We start from the raw sequence: 18,742 nt of genomic DNA on the forward strand, positions 1-18,742 counted from the left end.
TTGACTTTTATTTTGATTTTGATGTGTTTGATTTGTGATAGTGTTTTGGGAGCACTTTTACAAGTTGGAGGGCTATATTTTGTGTTGTGGGGAAAGACCAAGGAGGAACAAAGGGCAAAAGCGGCATACTACCAAAATCTTGATGAGGAAAAAGCGTGTGGAGAGTTGAAGGGTGAAGAATCAAAGACGATAATTAAGTCTTAATTAGAGTTAAACAATGAAGATTAGGTGTTTTTTTAGATTCTTGTTTATCCCTACTAATGTAATGGGTGTAATTTAATGTTTCTTTTCTTTTGAATCAAAAATGTGTATAAATTTACATATATGTGATTGTTGGTAGTATGTTACTCTTGCACAACGCCTATTTATAATATACATAATTCGGATCTAATCAATATTATTTGAATTTATACTAGTAGTTCTACTTAATTAGGATGATAAAATAAATAAAAAGTGAGTATTAATTTACATGTACACTTTGATGTAAAAGAGATTTAATTTTCCTATTATATAGGATTGAGGAAAAAATAGAGAATCTTTATGATGGGTCAATTAAGTATAATTATCTTAAAATTGAATATTGGGGTTTAATTCCATAATTTCATAAATGGACCAATTCAAAGCCCAAATATTAGGGTAGGTGGGCTGGCTTATTAGATATCGTTAGATTAATAACAAAATCTTATGTCACAGTTTTCATAATAAAATTATTTCAACCTGGATTCCACTATGTTATTTTAATTATTTTAAGAATTTCATATTTGCAGTTGACAAAAGAAATGGCCATGGGTCCAACAACATAACCAACATGTTTTCGAAGTCTCGACCGTAGCAACATGGCCAACTCATACTCGTTCAAATTTTGTACTATTATTAAATTAATACTAATACAAAATAATGATGTATGAAGTTGGTATGATTATAAATTTATAATGACTATTAAGGTTGATTTTGGAGCTCTCTTCCATTATTTTCCTAGATAGTCGTGCGAGCACGAAAAGTCTATGCAACTTGAAAAGAGTATTTAGGTACAAATTGCTACTAACATTTATGAATTGTATTTTATAAAAATAAAATAATATAATATAATATAAAATATACTAACATATTTAATATTACTTGAAAAAAGTAGGTTAATGGGTACATTGTAATCACATATCTGGAAAGTGTCGCTACTTTTGGTTTAGCATTATTGTCACAAAACTTTTGGTTTGAAATAATATCTTATGCAATTCCTTTTTTACACAAACCAACTTCATTACTTATCAATTACTACTCGACATTTATATTTAGTCATGCAAATGGTATTGATTACAAATAAATTTTAAACTGTTACCGTTATAATTAAAACTATGATTGACTTTGTAATTTTATCAGAAAATTAATAAAATCAGTTTTCTGTCGGAAAACTTGTGTGACTCTTCGTTACCAATAAATTACTATGCCGTTTTAAAGTGTTTTTTTGCCATACAATTAATTGAATTGCATATCTCAAACAACTTTCTAGTTAATTGTATTTTATGGCCTGAATTTTGGAATTATTTGTAAAAATACCATAAATCTTAAAAAAGTTTAAACTTTCATGAAAATTTAAAAAACGGTTCAACCTATTATTACAATTACTATCAAAGCTCAGGTTTTTATTTTTATTTTTTAAAGATCATGTCACTTTTTTATACAAATAATGTTAAAGTTTGGATTGTAAAATAAATTCTTTTTTTTATCAAGAGTTTATAATTGACATATATAATTATGCTATTTATATAATTCAATCAAATCATAGTAGTCATCACATAAAGGTACTAGTAGTATCTTTTATTTTTTGAAAGAGGAATCCTTTCAAAAAAGAGAAATACCACTAAAGCTATACAGCACATAGTGATCTATTGCTAATGATATTTTTTTTATTTCTATTTGCTAATATATGTATTGGATGTCATTTTCTTTGGAAACCAATCATTGACAATTTGTATTGATCCTATGAATACTTCCATATTAATACGAGAATCCAAGCAAAATCAATTTGTTTTTCCGAAAATTCACACTGGATATAAACTAGTCATTTACTTCTATGTTAGTCCAAAAATCCAACTGTCACATTTTTGAGGTAAATGAACGACGAAATTTTCAAATTGAGAGAAAATTCGTTTGGATATAGTATAATATATTATTCGTAAATTGTTTGTTGAGTCTGAAAACAATGTAAAAAATTGGCAACCTTTATTTAAATTAATATAGGTTAGGTTAATATTACCTGGATTTTATATTACAAGCTGAAAAATGGTTGAAAAAATGAAAATAATGGAATGAGTCAAAGTGTATGAATTTATGGAAGAAAGTGACCCCAATTATATTCCGAGAAATTATCGAATGTATGTCGGAGTAGAGAGGTGTACTGCACCCCTTCATTTAGCGCCCTATATATATACTCTTCTCCTCTCTTTCTCTCTCATCTAATTCATCTTCTTCGTCTCTCTCTACACAGCTGCGTGGGTTTCCACAAATTCAAATAATTGTTAACATAGACAGATATACAGAATGGGAGCGTGTGCTACCAAGTTCGCGGTTCTGAAGGACACCTCCACCGCGCCGCCGCCGGACGTGAAGTGCGAGGTGGAGCAGGGGGAGGTGAATCTCGTTGAGGAGGTGGTGGTGGAGAAGGATGTTGCGCCGCCGGTGGATGATGAAGCGACTCGTCGTCAATCGCTTGGCCATTTGCTCCAAGAGGTGAAATCGGTATAAATATATGCGTTTACATTTGATTTTTTTTTACTGTATTCTGTTTTTATCTTCTATTTCGTTACTGTATCTGCCGTATTAGATTTCGCACTATCGCTTTATTGTTATTAGCTCGGAGATTAAGTTTGATTGATGGATGTAAACTGTGAAGTGCGTTTTTTAAGTTTCCGATTGAAATCTGAGATTGGTTGAAAATGAGGAATCACGCAATTCTCATGAGTCGTGATGTTTCCAATTTCAAAAGTGATTTACTGTGGCTTTTCAACTTTAGGTATTACTTTATCTCATTATTATATGTTATATGGCATGCTTTTGTTGCTTGATTAGAATGTCAGTGGAGTTTAGCATCAACTTTTGAAACTTTATTTACTGTCTTCTTTTGCCTTTACACACGGCTAAAACAAGGCGTAGTCATCACTTGTTTGGATAATATCAATGTCTTTTTCTTGTGCAACTGTTGGAAATTATTTATTGCTACAGATTGGTAGACGACAAACAAGTCAATCCTTTGGATTCTGTTGTTTTTACGTTATAGATTGAATATAGAATAATGAAACATGACACGATCTTATTGAATTTCATAAGTGAATTCTCCAAAAAACAAGTATGTGGTTGTGGTTTTTTTTGATTCCTTGTAGGCCTCTTCTTTGAATGGTTAATCTGATATTTAGAGAATTGTTTAGGTTGAAGAGAAGAAGGGCTCAGCAGATTGTAATGACAAAGAATCAGAGGATGTGAATCATGTTGATGCAGCTGAGGTGAAGCTCGAAGCAGTTGCGGATGCTGCAGTGCAGGTTGAAAGAGAGAGTGCACCACTTGCTGAGGAAGCAGAGAAAATTGAAGACAAACCTGCTGAGACAGAAAAACCTGAGGAAAACAAGGCAGTAGAGATACCTTGTGCTGATAAGGCACCTGAATCTCTGGAGACGGAGAAGGCTGAGGAGAAGAAACCAGCTTTGGATGAAGAAACGAAAGTAGAGGAAGTGAAGCTTGCTGAGGGTACAACGGTTGAAGCTCCAGAGAAGACACCTGAAACACCAGAGGCTGAGTGTCCAGCTCTGGATTCTGAGAAGAAGGAAACAGACGAAAAATCGACTGAGATTGAGGAAACGCCCGAGAAGAAACCGGAGGAGGTACCTGAAACACCCGAGGTTACACCGGTTGAATCTCCGGAGAAGAAACCTGAAACACCAGAGGCTGAGAGAAGTGAGAAACCTGAGAAGAACGGAACCGATGAAAAATTGACTGAGGTTATGGAAACACCAGAGGAGAAACCTGAGGAAACAATAGCAACTGAGAAGCAGGAACCAGCCTCAGAAGCTGAAAAGAAGATTTCAGAAGAGAAGCCATGTGAGGTATCAATTGAGAAACCTGAGTTACCTGAGATGGAGAAGGCTGCAGATACAGATGAGAACGTGATCGAAGAGAAACCTGCTGAGAATTCCAAGACTGAAACATCAGAGAAAGTAGAAGACAAACATGTTTTGGAGCCCCAAGCATGTTCGGTTGAGGAGCAGAAGCCAGCATCGGATGCAGAAAAACCTAAAGCTGAAGAAGAGAAGGCAAAGTAATTGAGGAATGCCACTATGCCTATCTAGAATCAGCAAAAATCTTTTGAATTAGTTAATCATGATTGAGACTGCAAGTTCTGATGTGTGAAAATTTGCATTTTGATTGTTTATTTAAATTATTTTTTTCTATTCCATTGTCTATTTCCTGCCGCAAGCAGACAATGTTAAGCAACATTGCATAATCTATGTAAAATTTTTAATGTTTGTTAAATGCAAAAACAAGAAAGAGCAATGTGTGCAAAATTTTAGAGGGCCCTTATTTTACAGGCCAATAAACTATTACAGATGCAGCCGTATGTAGTGAAGAACATCATAGGAGAGATCCAAGACTGGGTTTGTAAGTGCAGATTCCTGTGGAGTACTTGGGTGTTAGATTCATCCCGAACACCTCTTTGCTCGGAGTCTGGCCTGGGTCAAGAAACCCGACCAGCTTTGCAACAAGATTTGCACTCTTGTTGACGTGGTTTATGTCTCTCGGCTTGGACCAAGCCAGATTAGCCAGCTGCAGCCTTCTCATTTTGGTGTCGAGAGCGATTCCCCACTCTGTGAAGAGGTTCTCTCTTTCTTTCTCCGTCATCCTCTTCATCATCTGGTCGCTCAACATCCGCCTCTCCCGACGAAGGGCCTTCGCACTGTTCATCACGAGAAAAGAGAAACTGAACCAATCTAAACTTGAAGCGGTTCATAACTTTCTAGTGTTGTCAGGTAACTTGGAAATCGAACCTTGAGGAGAGCGATAGGCGTTGTCCATCGACAACAACCTTCTCCCCTTGAATGAATTTGTCCTTCAACAACTTCATCCTCCTGATCTCTACCTCGAGATAGATAGCATCCGTGGGGTCGCCTTGAAAGAGCATGAAGAAGTATGTTCTATGGACTAATGCAACATTGCAAGCATTCCAAAGTTCAATTATTTCTCTTTGAATCCTCTTGAATTCTACTGGCCAACTTGTTAGACCTCTGAATTTATCTTCTAATTTGAAGGGGTCTTTCACATCCTTCCCCTTTTCCTGCACTCAAACATGCATCTCAAAAAGAAACAAAAATCATAGTAATTTCAGAAATTTAAATGAACTTACTGTTTTTTTAGTGTTTTCTCCTTCAGTTGTGGGAAGATCATTGCCTTTTTCCTTCGTGTCAGGAGCACACTCACCGCCTCTCGAAGTTCCTCTTGCTGGTGTGGCACTCTCCATACCAGACGAGCCTTTGGGGCGAGATTGGCATCTCTCCGAGCTGGAACCAGAGTTTAATTCACACATCTTCCTTTTACAGCTCTGACATTCTTTTTCCGGTGTGTAGTCTGTGATCTTGAACCATGGAGAAGGTGATCCGGAGATATGGCTAGAGTTGCAGCTCAGGCTCCTCACCAACTGCATACTTCTATTGATAAATCCGATCCTAGCTTGATCATGCGAAAGAGAATTCTTTCGAAGAGATGACACAGTGCTCTCAGGAGTCTCGGTGGAGCTATGATCATCGCTCTCTTTAGCAGACGTTGCTGAAGTTGGTTCTTCACCTTTGATCACTCCCTCTGAGTCACGTTCTCCGCCTTCTTTGGAGATCCTTATTCTGGGTGGCACTTGCACCTTTCCAACAGGAAATCGAGTGTCGACTTGAAAATACGAGAATTTGGAATTATTCTCTGCGCGTCCGCAATACTCCTTGTCAGGGCAGTTCACCTCCCTGCACAAGTCCTCCAAATCTGAACTAGTTTGGTTGTCGATCTCGTGCCAACCATAAAACAGTTCACTCTCGGTATAGCGTGAAGCACTTGGTAGGGTGTTCGGAGATGCATTGCTGTTGCCATAATTAACATATGCAACTTTCGCAGGACGGCACTCTGAATTGCTGCGACTGAAGATATCTGAGGCCTCAGCATCGGAGTATGACAATTTACAACTGATTTTCTCTTGGTGGTATGCATCCGGTGACCGTTGCACTCGTAAGTGAGGATAGTTCCCCACTCCCGACTGCTGAAAAACACCGAACAAACCATCAACTCGAAAAGATAAGCATGATAAGGTACCTTAATGCATTTACCTGTGTGATTGAACTTCCAGTGCCTCCAACCATTTTTGACAGATCTTTAACTTGCGACTCGAAAATATCTCGTTGCAGAATCAGATCTCTGACCTCCTTCTCCAGCTGCAGTTTTATTTTTTCTTGTATAATGTATAAAATTGTCAAGATATATGCATTCTGTCACAAGATATCTTTTTACCTTTTCAATCTGAGCATCTTTCTCTCTGAGTAATGTTGAGAAATTTTGAGGCGAGACTCTGGAAGGGCTACCTCTAATCTCATCCTCGAGCCTTGCTAGCTCCTTCTGCAGATGCTTCACCAATGCTTTGTCGGAGACGATTACATTGACACGTGCATTGGTAAGTACCTCCTTTGCACAGCTCGCAAAGTGAAGAGTGTTCCTTGATTGCTCAATGTGGCTACGAGCAGGGCTCATCGTGCATATGATGGCAGTTCTAGCGTTTCCTCCCAGCGATGTTTGCAAGATTCGAGTTAGCTTGGAGTTTTTATAAGGTACGGTTTCTTCTCCTCCCTTGCTGTATAGTTTGCAAACAACAGAATTCGAGTATTTTAGCAGATTTTGTTTTTCAAACTGTTTATATTTGACATATTAACTACCTCAGGCTGCTAATTACAGCTCCCAGAGTCTGCAAGCTTTGATCAATGTGTCTGCCTTTTTTAGACCTTGTTCCAGTAGACGATGATTGGGACGCTCGTTGTGTTCCAAACAGATCAACGAAGTTCTGCATCACATTCAAATTATTGAATCCTGGAAGCCATGAATCAAGTCTTACTACTGCTTTCATTGTCGAATAATGCATACCAAAGTGGCTGCAAGAGTGCTGGAGCCGTCCCACTCTAAATTGCTGCGTGGAGAGCTTTCAATCGTCTGCAGAAACAATCATCGTTAATCGTTATTACTATTTTTCAGATGAGGTTATGCAGAAACTCAGAGAAATTTGTAATACCAGTCTAATAATCTGGTGAGATCGGAGGCTCAGTTTATTAGGCGACGCGTCTCCATTCTGTTTTAGAGCTGCAGCAACCGTAGACAGAAAGAAACATTCAGAATCCAAGGTACTGATTATTCCAACAAATCTAACTTCCATTTCGAGTTAGGAGGCAAACGACTGGGCCGATGAAATTCAGTCCCTTTCTAACCAAATCATTCATTGCAAATACAAATGAACAATTTCCTTACCTTGGCAGATAAACATCAGCTCAGTGAGATGATCTCGGCCCCTCAAGATTTCCTCGGTCAGATTCTCTACTACGGTTCCTCTCTACAGAAAACCGTGTGTATTAGACGACTGAATATGCATGTGGTAGTGTTTGAGAATATAGGTCTTGAGGGCTCACCTCTGGATCATCTACGAGTTTTAGAGGGGCGTTATCTGTGCTAAGCAGGTCGCGGACACATTCATTATATATCTCCATAGCAGTGAACTTCACAACGAACTCTCTTTCCGGATGCTGAAAACCATCACTTATCAGATAAGCAAACCAAACATTACTTTCTCAATCTGCAATATTAGCATTATAAAGAGCACCTTTTGTATATAATTATATATATCTGCAACAGCACACTCAGTGATCCCAGTCATCGTAAACGTCTTCCCACTGCTCCTCTCACCATAAGCGAGAATAGTCGCTAGAGAGACACTCATCAGTATCAAACACAGATTCAACCAAAACAGAAAAAGAGAAAAACATTACTCACAATTCACTCCATGGACAACTGACATAGCAGCATCCTTGGCTCCTTGCTCGTATACTGTTTTCGTGGAGCTATCATTCCCAAACAAGCGATCTACAAAGACATCAAAGATCAAACACCAATGCATCAGTACTATCATGATCATTTGCTAATATCAAAGGCGGGTTTCGATTCTGTTACCAAATGTGTAGGATGTGGGATAGGTGGATGTGGCTGAAGCAATATGGCTGACATTCTTGTAAACAAGAGTATCACTACTGACACATTCCCAATCTGAAACATCGTTGTTCGAGATTTCCTTGTCGTTCAACGGCCTCAATCTCACACACACCAAAATCCTTTCCTCATTCCCTTTGATCAACTCCCCTCCACTCTCCATTTTCTCTCTTCCCCTTGAACTCCTGATCACAATTATCTACATTACTAATTTGCCAACGAGAACGAAAAACTATGCAAATCTTGCAACAACCAATCAAGATTACATGAATATACTAATTTGATCATGGCAGTTTATGAGAAATCGCAATCCTTTTCGACGTTGCATGTTTTTGGTGAATTTCTATATTTCATGGATGATTGATTAATGGATTAATGTGAAATGTGATGAATCAAGGGGTTCAGAAACAAATTGAAACAACATTGAATTTACCTGAAACTTGGGAAAGTCTGTCTGATCAAGAGATCGTTTCCATATAATGTTGGATTGTGATTGGTATTAGGAAACTGGTTGATGATGATTCAGACTCCTCTCCTTCTCAGCCCTTATGAAAATGGAGGGCTAGAGAGAGAGAGAGGAAGAGAGAGATTGAGTTTGAATGTGGAATGGAAATGCAGTGGAATTGGGTTTTTCGGATTGTGAAATGTAATAACCAATTTAACGAACCTTTTCACCTCAGTTATTCGAATAAATATATTAAATCAAGTTTTCTGATTTCGTATAAAAAAATTGAATCTTGATTCAGGCAAAGTTGAATATTGAACTACCCATTTTGGATGTGAAAAAATAGAATCATCCACAAACTATAACCTATGTTTCTGTTGCCAAAAATAGAATTAAGCCCATATTCTTACAGATGAAACAATCCTACAAAAAAGAGAAACGTTTCTTGTTGAAACTTGATGCAATTGCAGAGATATAAACGCAGACAAAACAGTGAATCAGCCCTTTGGTGATATAGTAGCAACTCTATTAAGTAAGATTAATACATAGAGTAGTCTCAAGGTTTCATGTAACAAAACTCAACAATCTTCTAGCCTCATCTATGGAAAATTGCCCTCGCTACGTCATAAATTCAAATAAATTGCAGAGAAATCTATCGATCAATCTGTAAGCGAAAGAATACCAACTGCAAGCGCATCAATTCTTCCATTACCGCAAGAAGCTACCATGAATCTGGAAAACTTTGATTATGCATAAAAGAGGTGATCATCGAAGATAAGTAGATGAAACCCAAAGGATAATGTAGCTTATCAATGACGTCGTCACTTCCAAGCTTGTTGGCCCTTTGAGTATTCGTGGCATCACAGAGACCATCAAGAAAGTTCCTAGAAGCCACGAAAAAGCAAAACTCCCAGCACTGAACGCATATAAAAGCAATTGTCAGCAAGAAACCAACCATTTGTTTCCAAAAGTGAGCTTGTGTAATTGATTTACAAAAATAGCATTGTATCAACTAGAAAAAAGTGAGGACTTACCCATAGAGAAAAGCACGCAGCTTGGTCTTGAGGCGATCATGAATAAAGTACATTGTGAGTATCAGAGAGATAGCAACTTGAAGTGTTGGGCCTTCTTCCGTTGGAAAGAGTACAGTTAGCACTCCAAGTACCAAGAAAGCTATGGAGGTTTTTACAACGACCTTTGTGGATGGGGTTCTAAACCTGCTTGTGACAGCCTGGACATATTTATGCTGGGTTACTTCCCTGACCTTTTTCTTGACGTTGATCTTAGGGTTCTTCCTTTCGTAAAATTTTTGCATAATGATCTTATCATGTGCTGCTTCAATTGCATTCGCACTTGCTTTGTCTCCTCCATATGTTTGCATTAGGAAGTTCCGAGCAGATTGAATTTCATCTTCTGAAGCTTCCTTACTGATTCCTAGTCGCTTGTAAGGATCCTTGACATTAATTCTAGGAAATATAACTGCATCAACAGGGAAAAACAGAACGAAGATTCAGAAAGACTGACCTCCACATGAGGGTTATTGATAATTCTAATATGACTACATAGCAAGTGCAACAAGCAGTGATGAATAAGTAAAGTGCAAAACATGTAATCAAAAGCCATGTCGTGAAGACACAAATTTGAAGTGCATGCCAAGTATTACAATCTGGACCTCAACATGAAAGATTTTTACAGTTTTTTATATGAACCTAGCTAGTAGAATCCTGTAAATGCAGTGGATCATGTACGATTAGCAGTCATTTATATTCAATAGTTAAGAAATACCGGGCATACTTTCACATATTACATTTGGGACCAGCAATAAACATATGATACCAAATTTACCATCGACCTTAAAGATTAAATCCATAAGTAAAAGTTACAAACAAAGTAGAAAGTATAAATAAGGTTTCTGTTTGCTTGAATCAATGAGAGGCTGAATATTAATGCAATTTGGCATAGTTTTCTTAATCCGTATAAAAGCGCTAACCCATCCTTTGTGCCTGAAGTTCAGAGAAACTTGAGAAAATTTCCAGAGATAGGAATTTGTATCAAACAGAACTCCTTAAAGGAGGACAGGATCACTAAGGTTATGAACTTATAGAATAATGGGCCGTGAAGAAAATTATAAAATTTACTAGTATTTTACCAGTTGATTCATTACTAGAATCCCCAAAGGTAGCATCCATTGCGCACTTAACAGAAGCCACTCTCTGTTTATATCTCCAAGTTGATGCAGCCAAACCATTTCTACATGATTGTATAAACAAGATATTAGTGACATCATGTTATGCATACAAAATCTACAATTCTACATGTGAACAGATGACTTAACCTTTTCAAAAAGAGAATATTTGCAGATGACCCAAAACTAGGCATAAACATGAACTGTTTCTTATGCGACCGTAGCCCTCTTGCAGGTAAGCCCATGCTATATCTCAAGGGGCCACAAGTTAACCCGGATGACATTGCTCCTTAATAAGTGTAAGCTGTTGATAATTTATGTGATAGATGAAAGGCTGCACAAACAACCATAAGACAAAAAAAGCAAGATATAGGTTAAAGAGCCTAAGGTGCCCTTGTACTGACAATGATATCAATAAAATGTAAGACAAGAAGAAGGTAAATTTAAACAAGTTGGGAAAATTTCTAACACGACATGCATCAGAGGGATGCCCCATCGATCATACGGAATTGTGCCTAAAGTAAAAAATTTATGCAACATTATGCCAGACATTCCCAACTAACTAGTCATTGACATGTTGAATGGTTAAAGTCCTAGCCATGAATACTCTTCACCTTTGACGTCAAACACATTTACATTGCATACGAAGTCTCCATAAGCAAGAAGCACAATACAAAAAAAATGCAAACCAATGCATCCCAACTCCTTCAACCACAGAAAATTTCATATGCTATTCTATTTATTTATAACATTTACAAGAAAATACAATAATTGCAGCCTTTCACTCTCCAACAAGCCTTAATCAAAATGTAGTCTTTGTTCCGGAGATCGAAGCCCACAAAACTCTAATAGTATCTTGTTTCTTCCCAATCTATTTTCACAACCAGTAAGCTTAGCTCAATTTCTAAAGTTTTCCTATCAAATACCTCTATGCTCGTTCCTTCTACCGATTAATTCACTAGCTGAACTTTTTCCGCAAACAATAAACGAACGTCGGAATTCAAAGTCGTCGACCCCAACGATGCAAAGTTTTATTCTGCAAACAAATTAGACCTGGAATTTCACGATTTTGCCATCAACATTTCAAACTTTGTGCTACCTCAAATTCAGCTAAATTAATAACACTACAAATGCAGCCCCATACAATTGTAATGCATCCTGTAATAGTATGGCCCTTAAATGTGGCCCCGCCTGCTCCATCAGTAACCAGCCCAAGTTGCAACTTGGGCTTGAGCCCAACTCCTTGAAACCCTTGATACGTGGCAGCATCTTGTGGGGTGTTGAAGCTGAGTCATTTAAATACTCCCAACCCTCTTTTCCCTTCCTCACTTTCGATTCTGCCTCGCTCTTCTCTTTGACCTTGAGTGATGATATTAAGGTTTCGATGCATCCTCTTCTTCTGAGATCTCTCTGTGTTGTGAGCTTGAGAGTGTTGATCTCTTCTTCCTCTGTTCTGCGTGTGTTTATACACTGAGTCAGTGAGTGAGTGGAGTGTTTGGAAACCCCTGGTTTCTGGTCTGGTGCAATAGGCCAAGTGTAGTGGTTTCTTGAGGTACTGGAGACTTGGATGTACGGTGTTTGGCTGTGGCTTTGATCCTAGGTTGATTCTGCAGCGGATCAGTTGCTGGATCTAGGGTTATAGTGGATACGGTAGAGCAGATCTGTCAACTGCTATAGTTAGGGATGTTTATGTACCCCGCAACCCGTGGGTTGACCCGAATAACCCGCCAAATTTATAGGGTTAGGGTTGGAAATTTCTAGCCCGATAAAATTAAAACCCGATTAGCCTGCGACCCGTTAGGGCCAGACCCGAAAACCCGATAAAATTTCTATTATTCTATTTTTTACTCCTAATTCGACACTTCATTGATTAATTTTATAATATAGAAAACTAAAAAAATAACTTTCAATTTTATATTAAATATACAAATTATATATTGAATTTTTATTAATATAATAATTGATAAATAAATTAAAAACTTCAAATTTACTTAAAAAATATTTATATTTCTAAAACATGCATTAAAATTTCACAAAATATCTCAAATATTAGTATTTAATCATGTTTATGATTGAGTTTGACCATATATCTCAAATTTATCATAATTAAATATTTTACATTTTATGAATATAACTAATTTTCATCATTATTAATTGGATTGATCGCATGTTAATCTTATCGGTAGCAACTCGCTTAACTGCTGGGAGAGCCCGAAACCCGAGCTTTTAGGGTTAGGGTTGAAGTTTTACAATCCGAAAGAATTCACAACCCGATTAGCCCGCAACCCGAGTAGGGCCGGCCCGATTGACATCCCTAGCTATAGTTTTCTCCCTGAGTGGCAAATCAACCGGTGAACAAGGGACTGGAGGGTCAGATAAATAGGCCTGTGCAGTTGTACCTAGTGCAACTTGAGCCTATTTGATTTCTTCGATAGATTTCCTTGTTTCTGTTTTAGTTCTATTTCCTGTTACACTATTATTGTATCCAAATGCTTTTGATATGTGTGCTAAGTGTTTTCAGGAAATGAATCTTCAAGATCTGAAGTTGCTTGATGATTGAGTAGTTAGATCTGTTGTTATCTTGTATTACTTTGTAATTTTCTGGGCTGATAGTCACCTTTCACATCCAAACAAGGGAAAATGAATGAAAATTAAACAAATCAGAGAAGTACCTGGCAGCAGAGAAGAGGCTCCGCTCTAGTGGATAGAAGATTTTGAAAGAGAGGAGAGAGTGAGAAAAGAGTAAGAAGTGAAAAAAAGAACGGTTTTTGGTAGACTTCCTTAATTTATTGTTATATAATATTATTTTAATATTTAGTTCAGCAATGCGTTGTAGTCTAGTTGGTTAGGATACTTGTCTCTCATCTGAGAGACTCAGGTTAAGTCCCGGCAACAAAATATTTTTATTTTTATTTTCATTACTACTAGTATTTTAATTTTTTAAAATCCTAATCTAACATCTCTCTAGTAGGAGTACTATTTTTTGTAAATGTAGAAAATATATTTTACATTTGGAGTATTAATTAATATAATACTACTAAAAGTTAATTTATTAATTAGTGATGCAGCCAAGATCATCACATCAATATTATTCAATAATATAGCATGTGACTGCATTCACATGCTATGCTTCCTTTCACATGGCTTATTTTTTAATTCCCAATCAATTTGACTGTGTAAGTCTATGAGTTGTTCTTCTAAATCCCATTATCAATTTATAATATCACACTCGCCGGCAAAGATAAAGGAAAAGAGTTAAATCGGAAAATCGGTCACACACCAGCAAAGACAGGAAGAAATATTTACAATAAAAAGGTATTTTCTTTTCTTTCAATAGTTTCAGTAATTCACATGATTATCAAAAATTGTATTCAATCCAATTAAACGGTAAAATACTTCCCACTTTTATTAATCTTCAGTAATAATTTTTTGACGATTCAACGTTGTATCAAGCTGCAAGAAAACTGTGCTGTCAAATTAAAGCTTCTGAATAAACTTGAGTCATGAGTTAACAAAATTTATGTGTTTTTAATTTCAATATTAAATGAATTTTATAGCATTAGTTTTATTTAATGACATGTTTTGGATTCTTGTAATGTTTTAGGGTTTAAAGTGTTAATATTGTTCTAAATGATTGTTATGATGTTATACTGATTTGAGCACATATAGGAATTATTTTGAAACAGAAATATTATGAATTCATATTAAAATATAATCCTAGACTCACGAAACTTTTGACTTTTGAATATGATCTCATTTTTTGGACGCAATGGATCTGGATCGGATCCAAATTATATAAAAAATTAGGGTTTAGATTTGGATCCAGCAATCAAAACCCTGCCCATTATCATTTTTAATTGTCACTTAAATGTTAATACTATGAAATAGGAGAGAGTTATTTCCTCTCCCATTCAGAACTACAAGTCCAAAAAATACAAAAAATTTAAATACTACTGTATAACACACTCCCTTGCTCGAAAAAATATTTCATTTTTATCATTTTGATCCAGTTATTCAAAATTAGTCCACATACATTTTAATAAGTTTATTTTTTTAAAAAGTTTCCAATAAGATTGGTCTCATTCTTTACTAATAATAGTTATTTTGGTCACTTTATATCTCTTTTATACTTTATTAAATTTGTATTAAAATCTATACCATTTTTAAATTTACTAATAATTAATTTAAACAATGGATTTGAATCCACGTATTAAAATCTAGCAAAGAGTGGAGTGGGCCATAATAAGGGAGAACTTGATCACCTAAACAAAAAAATGATTTGAATAGTATAAATTAATTTCGATTCTTTGTTTTTGGAAATTGTAATTTTAGGAGTTTATCTTGGGCCTGTTTAAAGTTGCTTCCATCCCACCATAAATTGAGACATTTTATTTTTAGTAGAAAATACCCATCCGTCCACCAAAAGTGATATGATTATGTTGGACCATATTTTGTTGCTGTTGTTACATTGCTAATTATTAATTTATTAATTTATACGCCTTTAAAATCTTACAATTTTCGCCTTTGCAATTTGACCAGAAACATGTCGGAGGCCATCACTAGAGAGTTTCCTGGTTGAAATTACCTCAAGCTGCATTTCCCATATAGATAAAGGGAATGTGAAAGAGGTAGTAAATGAGCTGAGAATGATGCTGGATTAGGCCACAAATTTGTTGTATGTAATTGAAAAAAACAATTACATATAACAAATTCCATACTCATTTGGAGACTTGAAAAAACTTGCGGTTCTCGATATAATCAAGGAAATGGATAACCTTTGTCATCTTTACATGTTTGATGTGATTTACGAGAAGCCTTTGAGAGTAGATGCACTACAGAATCTTGAGACTCTAACCTACATCTCGATTTATGATTGGACGTATGAGGCCTCAAGTGTGGAGAAGATGAGTCGTCTCCATAAATTAGGCGTTGAAGAAGTTGATGAAAAGTCAGATGTATGCAAGCTCTTTGCATCACTAGCTAAGTTGATGAGCTTTAGGCACTTTACCTTGAGAGGCTTTCGTTTCAGAAGCATGTCATGTTTGGACGAGATCGGTGTTCTAAATGGACTCAAGAAACTCAGACTAGATGGACGCCTAGCTAGGCTACCAATTGCCAATAAATACTTGGTAGTATTGGTTCTGGTAAATACCTGTCTTAATGAAAACCCCATGCCGTTACTTAGGGCATGAATAACGCAAGGGGCCGGGCCGCAAATCGCGAGTCCCGGCCCGTCACAAGCGTTGCATGGAGGAGAGTCACAGCCTGGGCCGGTCTCGGGGTCCGACCCGGCCTAGGGTTAGCGTGATACGGGACGGGCCGCAAACCCCCAAAAAAATTATTTTTCTTTTTTTTTTGTCTATTTTTACCCATTTATTCAACATTCTTCCACCAATTTCTCCATTACTATCCTCTAAATTATTTCACTATTTTTTCTAGGAATTGTAATTTTTATTTTCTAGGGCTTAATAAAAAAAAATTTCTAGGATTTTTAATATTTTTTTTCTAGGATTTGTAATTTTCTTTTTTCGACTGAACAATGTATTTTCCAGGCTTGAATTGTTCAACGTATTGCATTTACGAGTAAAATATGTTGAAGTTGTGAATAGTGTCATTTATTAGTTGCGGCCCGGGTTGCGGCCTGCAGGGTTAGAGCAGTTGGGGCCTGGGCCACAACTGTAGAAGAATGATGACTTGGAGGGGACTTGGGGCCAGAACTGGGGACGGGGTTATTCATGCTCTTAGGGAGCTGCACTGCCTAGAACAACTCAAACAACGGAATGTATACACCGGTCCAGAAATGGTGATCCGCTATGGGTTTCCTGATCTCCGAGTCCTTCGCATCAATGAGTTGTGGAATCTAAGAAATATACTAGTCGAAGGTGCAATGTCGAGAACTTTTACGAAACAAAAACACGTAGCATGCTTATAAATTAAGATAATATAAACCCTTTTTTCAATGATGAGCACATCTCATGTTATGTCATATGTAGTTGAAGATGAAGACAATGGTGTTTTGCAACATGACAGGCTTCTGTCACAACCCATCATTCTCCTACCTAAAATGAACCAATCTCTTCTTCTTTCCTTTACATACTTTGAATCTTAATTTGCTTTACTTTCTATACAAAGAAACGAATTAATTAAAAGCATCAACCTATTCTAACTAGCTTCTCTTCTTCTTCATCATGATAAACATGTCAAACACCATTAACACAATCTTTTATATATTTCCTTTGTTGGGTCTACAGTGCATTTTTATTCTTGATTTTAAGCAAAAAAGAAAACAAAAAGAAAAATGCATTGTTTTTGAATGGTCCCCTTTTGAGACACCTTTTTGTATGTATTTGTCAACTCTCAATCTCTGCAAAATATGTTCATATGGCTCCATCCATGAAAAAGAGATAATGTAAATATGCCAGCTCTCTATGTTATTGTTTTACCAAAATTTACTTGTAACGTCGTGTTGTGCTCGCCATTTGCGAGTACAATTAATTTGTGTGTGTAACAATCATGTAAAAACTTTGTAATTTAGAAAAAAGACGATAACTGCCTAATGTCATTTTTCGGTGTGGTGGAGGGAAAATCCCGTCATTTCACAAACGGAGAATCCTACAACAAATCCCAACAATTAAAAGAATAATACTATTTTGCTACAAATGTCAAGACGTTGTCTTAATTCCTACAATTAATATCTCAAGCAAATTGCATCCAATTAAGTGAAATGTGATGTAATTAGTATTATTAACACTGGTTAATGAACCCATATAAAATGGGGAACCAAGACAATTAGGCCATCCACAACGCTGTTCCTATACCGTTCCTAAACCGTTCCTTAAACCACTATTTGAGGGCCCCACTGTACTTTTTTACTCCATTCCTTAACTAAGGAACGGAACCTGCAACCCTCGTTCCTTAACCGTTCCTTAACCGTTCCTTAAATTACTATTCATTCAATTTCATTTTTTTTTAATTTCAACTCAATTCAATTAAAAAAACAAACACATTTTATTAAAAAACACACAACATTAAAACAAAGTTACAACTTAAACTTAAAAAAATAAAAAGCACACAATTAAAATCATAAAAAAATAAAAGTACACAATTTTAATAATTTCATCCGCCAAAGTTTGCCCAAATGTGCTCAATTAGATCATGTTGGAGTTGGGTGTGGGCGCTAGAGTCGCGTGTCCTTGCACGAATAGATAACCGTTCTTGTATAGACGGATGCGCTCCACTTCGAGGCGGACTACTTGCGGTTGAGCTTCCGGGGGATTCGGGGTCGAACCAATTTCCCGCCTCGGGTCCTTCGTCTTGGACAATCATGTTGTGCAAGATTATGCACGTATACATGATGTCGACCATGTTCTCCATGAACCACGTACGAGCCGGGGCTTTGATGATGTTGAAGCGCGCTTGGAGAACCCCGAACGCCCTCTCCACATCCTTGCGAGCAGCCTCCTGCTTCTGCGCAAAAAGAGTCTGCTTTGGGTTCGCAGACCCACTGCACGTCTTCACGAAGGTAGGCCACTTCGGGTAGATGCCATCGGCGAGATAGTACCCCATTTTATAAAGCCGATTGTTGGCGACGAAGTTGATGGCCGGCGCTTTACCATCCAAAACTTCGGTCAAGAGGTCGGACTGGTTGAGCACGTTTACGTCGTTGTTCGACCCGGGGACCCCGAAGTACGCGTGCCAGATCCAAAGGCGGTAGTCGGCAACGGCCTCGAGTATAACGGTTGGGTGGGTACCTTTGTGGCCGCTCGTGTAGGACCCCTTCCACGCCACCGGGCAATTCTTCCATTGCCAGTGCATGCAATCGACGCTGCCGAGCATCCCTGGGAATC

General features: G+C 37.1%; 3 protein-coding genes across 8 annotated transcripts; 1 reads left to right on the forward strand and 2 right to left on the reverse strand.

Moving 5' to 3' along the window:
* Positions 1-2,448: 2,448 nt before the first annotated feature.
* Positions 2,449-4,521, forward strand: LOC121787546 (protein TsetseEP-like). Of its 2 annotated transcripts, none has more exons than XM_042186314.1 (2): positions 2,449-2,736; positions 3,423-4,521. In XM_042186314.1, exons 1-2 carry the CDS (start codon positions 2,539-2,541, stop codon positions 4,308-4,310), a joined length of 1,086 nt encoding a protein of 361 aa, XP_042042248.1. In that variant the 5' UTR covers positions 2,449-2,538; the 3' UTR covers positions 4,311-4,521. The 2 variants fall into 2 exon arrangements, with proteins under 2 accessions (XP_042042248.1, XP_042042249.1); XM_042186315.1 differs by having other exon boundaries at positions 2,449-2,727.
* Positions 4,522-4,619: 98 nt separating this feature from the next.
* LOC121787543 (kinesin-like protein KIN-7E) lies at positions 4,620-8,856 on the reverse strand. Of its 2 annotated transcripts, none has more exons than XM_042186311.1 (14): positions 8,699-8,856; positions 8,230-8,450; positions 8,053-8,142; positions 7,883-7,983; positions 7,692-7,805; positions 7,534-7,615; positions 7,301-7,368; positions 7,156-7,221; positions 6,951-7,075; positions 6,532-6,868; positions 6,351-6,455; positions 5,390-6,280; positions 5,034-5,320; positions 4,620-4,942 (listed from the first exon to the last, which is right to left on the reverse strand). In XM_042186311.1, exons 2-14 carry the CDS (start codon positions 8,426-8,428, stop codon positions 4,621-4,623), a joined length of 2,787 nt encoding a protein of 928 aa, XP_042042245.1. In that variant the 5' UTR covers positions 8,429-8,450; positions 8,699-8,856; the 3' UTR covers position 4,620. The 2 variants fall into 2 exon arrangements, with proteins under 2 accessions (XP_042042245.1, XP_042042244.1); XM_042186310.1 differs by having other exon boundaries at positions 5,390-6,283.
* Positions 8,857-9,197: 341 nt separating this feature from the next.
* Positions 9,198-13,706, reverse strand: LOC121787548 (protein CHAPERONE-LIKE PROTEIN OF POR1, chloroplastic-like). 4 transcript variants are annotated; one of them, XM_042186319.1, is made up of 6 exons: positions 12,040-12,706; positions 11,822-11,931; positions 11,046-11,229; positions 10,860-10,960; positions 9,745-10,189; positions 9,198-9,626 (listed from the first exon to the last, which is right to left on the reverse strand). In XM_042186319.1, the coding sequence occupies exons 3-6, from the start codon at positions 11,177-11,179 to the stop codon at positions 9,476-9,478; spliced, it is 831 nt and encodes a 276-aa protein (XP_042042253.1). In that variant the 5' UTR covers positions 11,180-11,229; positions 11,822-11,931; positions 12,040-12,706; the 3' UTR covers positions 9,198-9,475. The 4 variants fall into 4 exon arrangements, with proteins under 4 accessions (XP_042042253.1, XP_042042252.1, XP_042042254.1 ...); XM_042186318.1 differs by having other exon boundaries at positions 11,822-11,948; XM_042186320.1 differs by lacking the exons at positions 11,822-11,931; positions 12,040-12,706 and adding an exon at positions 13,568-13,706.
* Between the last annotated feature and the right edge of the window lie 5,036 nt (positions 13,707-18,742).

Source organism: Salvia splendens, chromosome 22 (genome assembly GCF_004379255.2).
Source record: "Salvia splendens isolate huo1 chromosome 22, SspV2, whole genome shotgun sequence".
Taxonomy (NCBI): Eukaryota; Viridiplantae; Streptophyta; class Magnoliopsida; order Lamiales; family Lamiaceae; genus Salvia; species Salvia splendens.

Excerpts from the sequence above, each read along its gene's own strand:
- LOC121787546 (XM_042186314.1), top strand. The coding sequence starts at position 2,539 with ATGGGAGCGTGTGCTACCAAGTTCGCGGTTCTGAAGGACACCTCCACC. Across the intron at positions 2,737-3,422 it reads TGCTCCAAGAGGTGAAATCG|GTTGAAGAGAAGAAGGGCTC; the intron begins GTATAAATATAT and ends AGAATTGTTTAG.
- LOC121787543 (XM_042186310.1), bottom strand. The coding sequence starts at position 8,428 with ATGGAGAGTGGAGGGGAGTTGATCAAAGGGAATGAGGAAAGGATTTTG. Across the intron at positions 6,456-6,531 it reads AAGATGCTCAGATTGAAAAG|CTGGAGAAGGAGGTCAGAGA; the intron begins GTAAAAAGATAT and ends ATAAAACTGCAG. Across the intron at positions 5,321-5,389 it reads GAGAAAACACTAAAAAAACA|GAAAAGGGGAAGGATGTGAA; the intron begins GTAAGTTCATTT and ends GTTTGAGTGCAG.
- LOC121787548 (XM_042186320.1), bottom strand. The coding sequence starts at position 11,179 with ATGTCATCCGGGTTAACTTGTGGCCCCTTGAGATATAGCATGGGCTTA. Across the intron at positions 10,961-11,045 it reads AATATTCTCTTTTTGAAAAG|AAATGGTTTGGCTGCATCAA; the intron begins GTTAAGTCATCT and ends ACAATCATGTAG. Across the intron at positions 10,190-10,859 it reads TTCTAGTAATGAATCAACTG|TTATATTTCCTAGAATTAAT; the intron begins GTAAAATACTAG and ends CTGTTGATGCAG.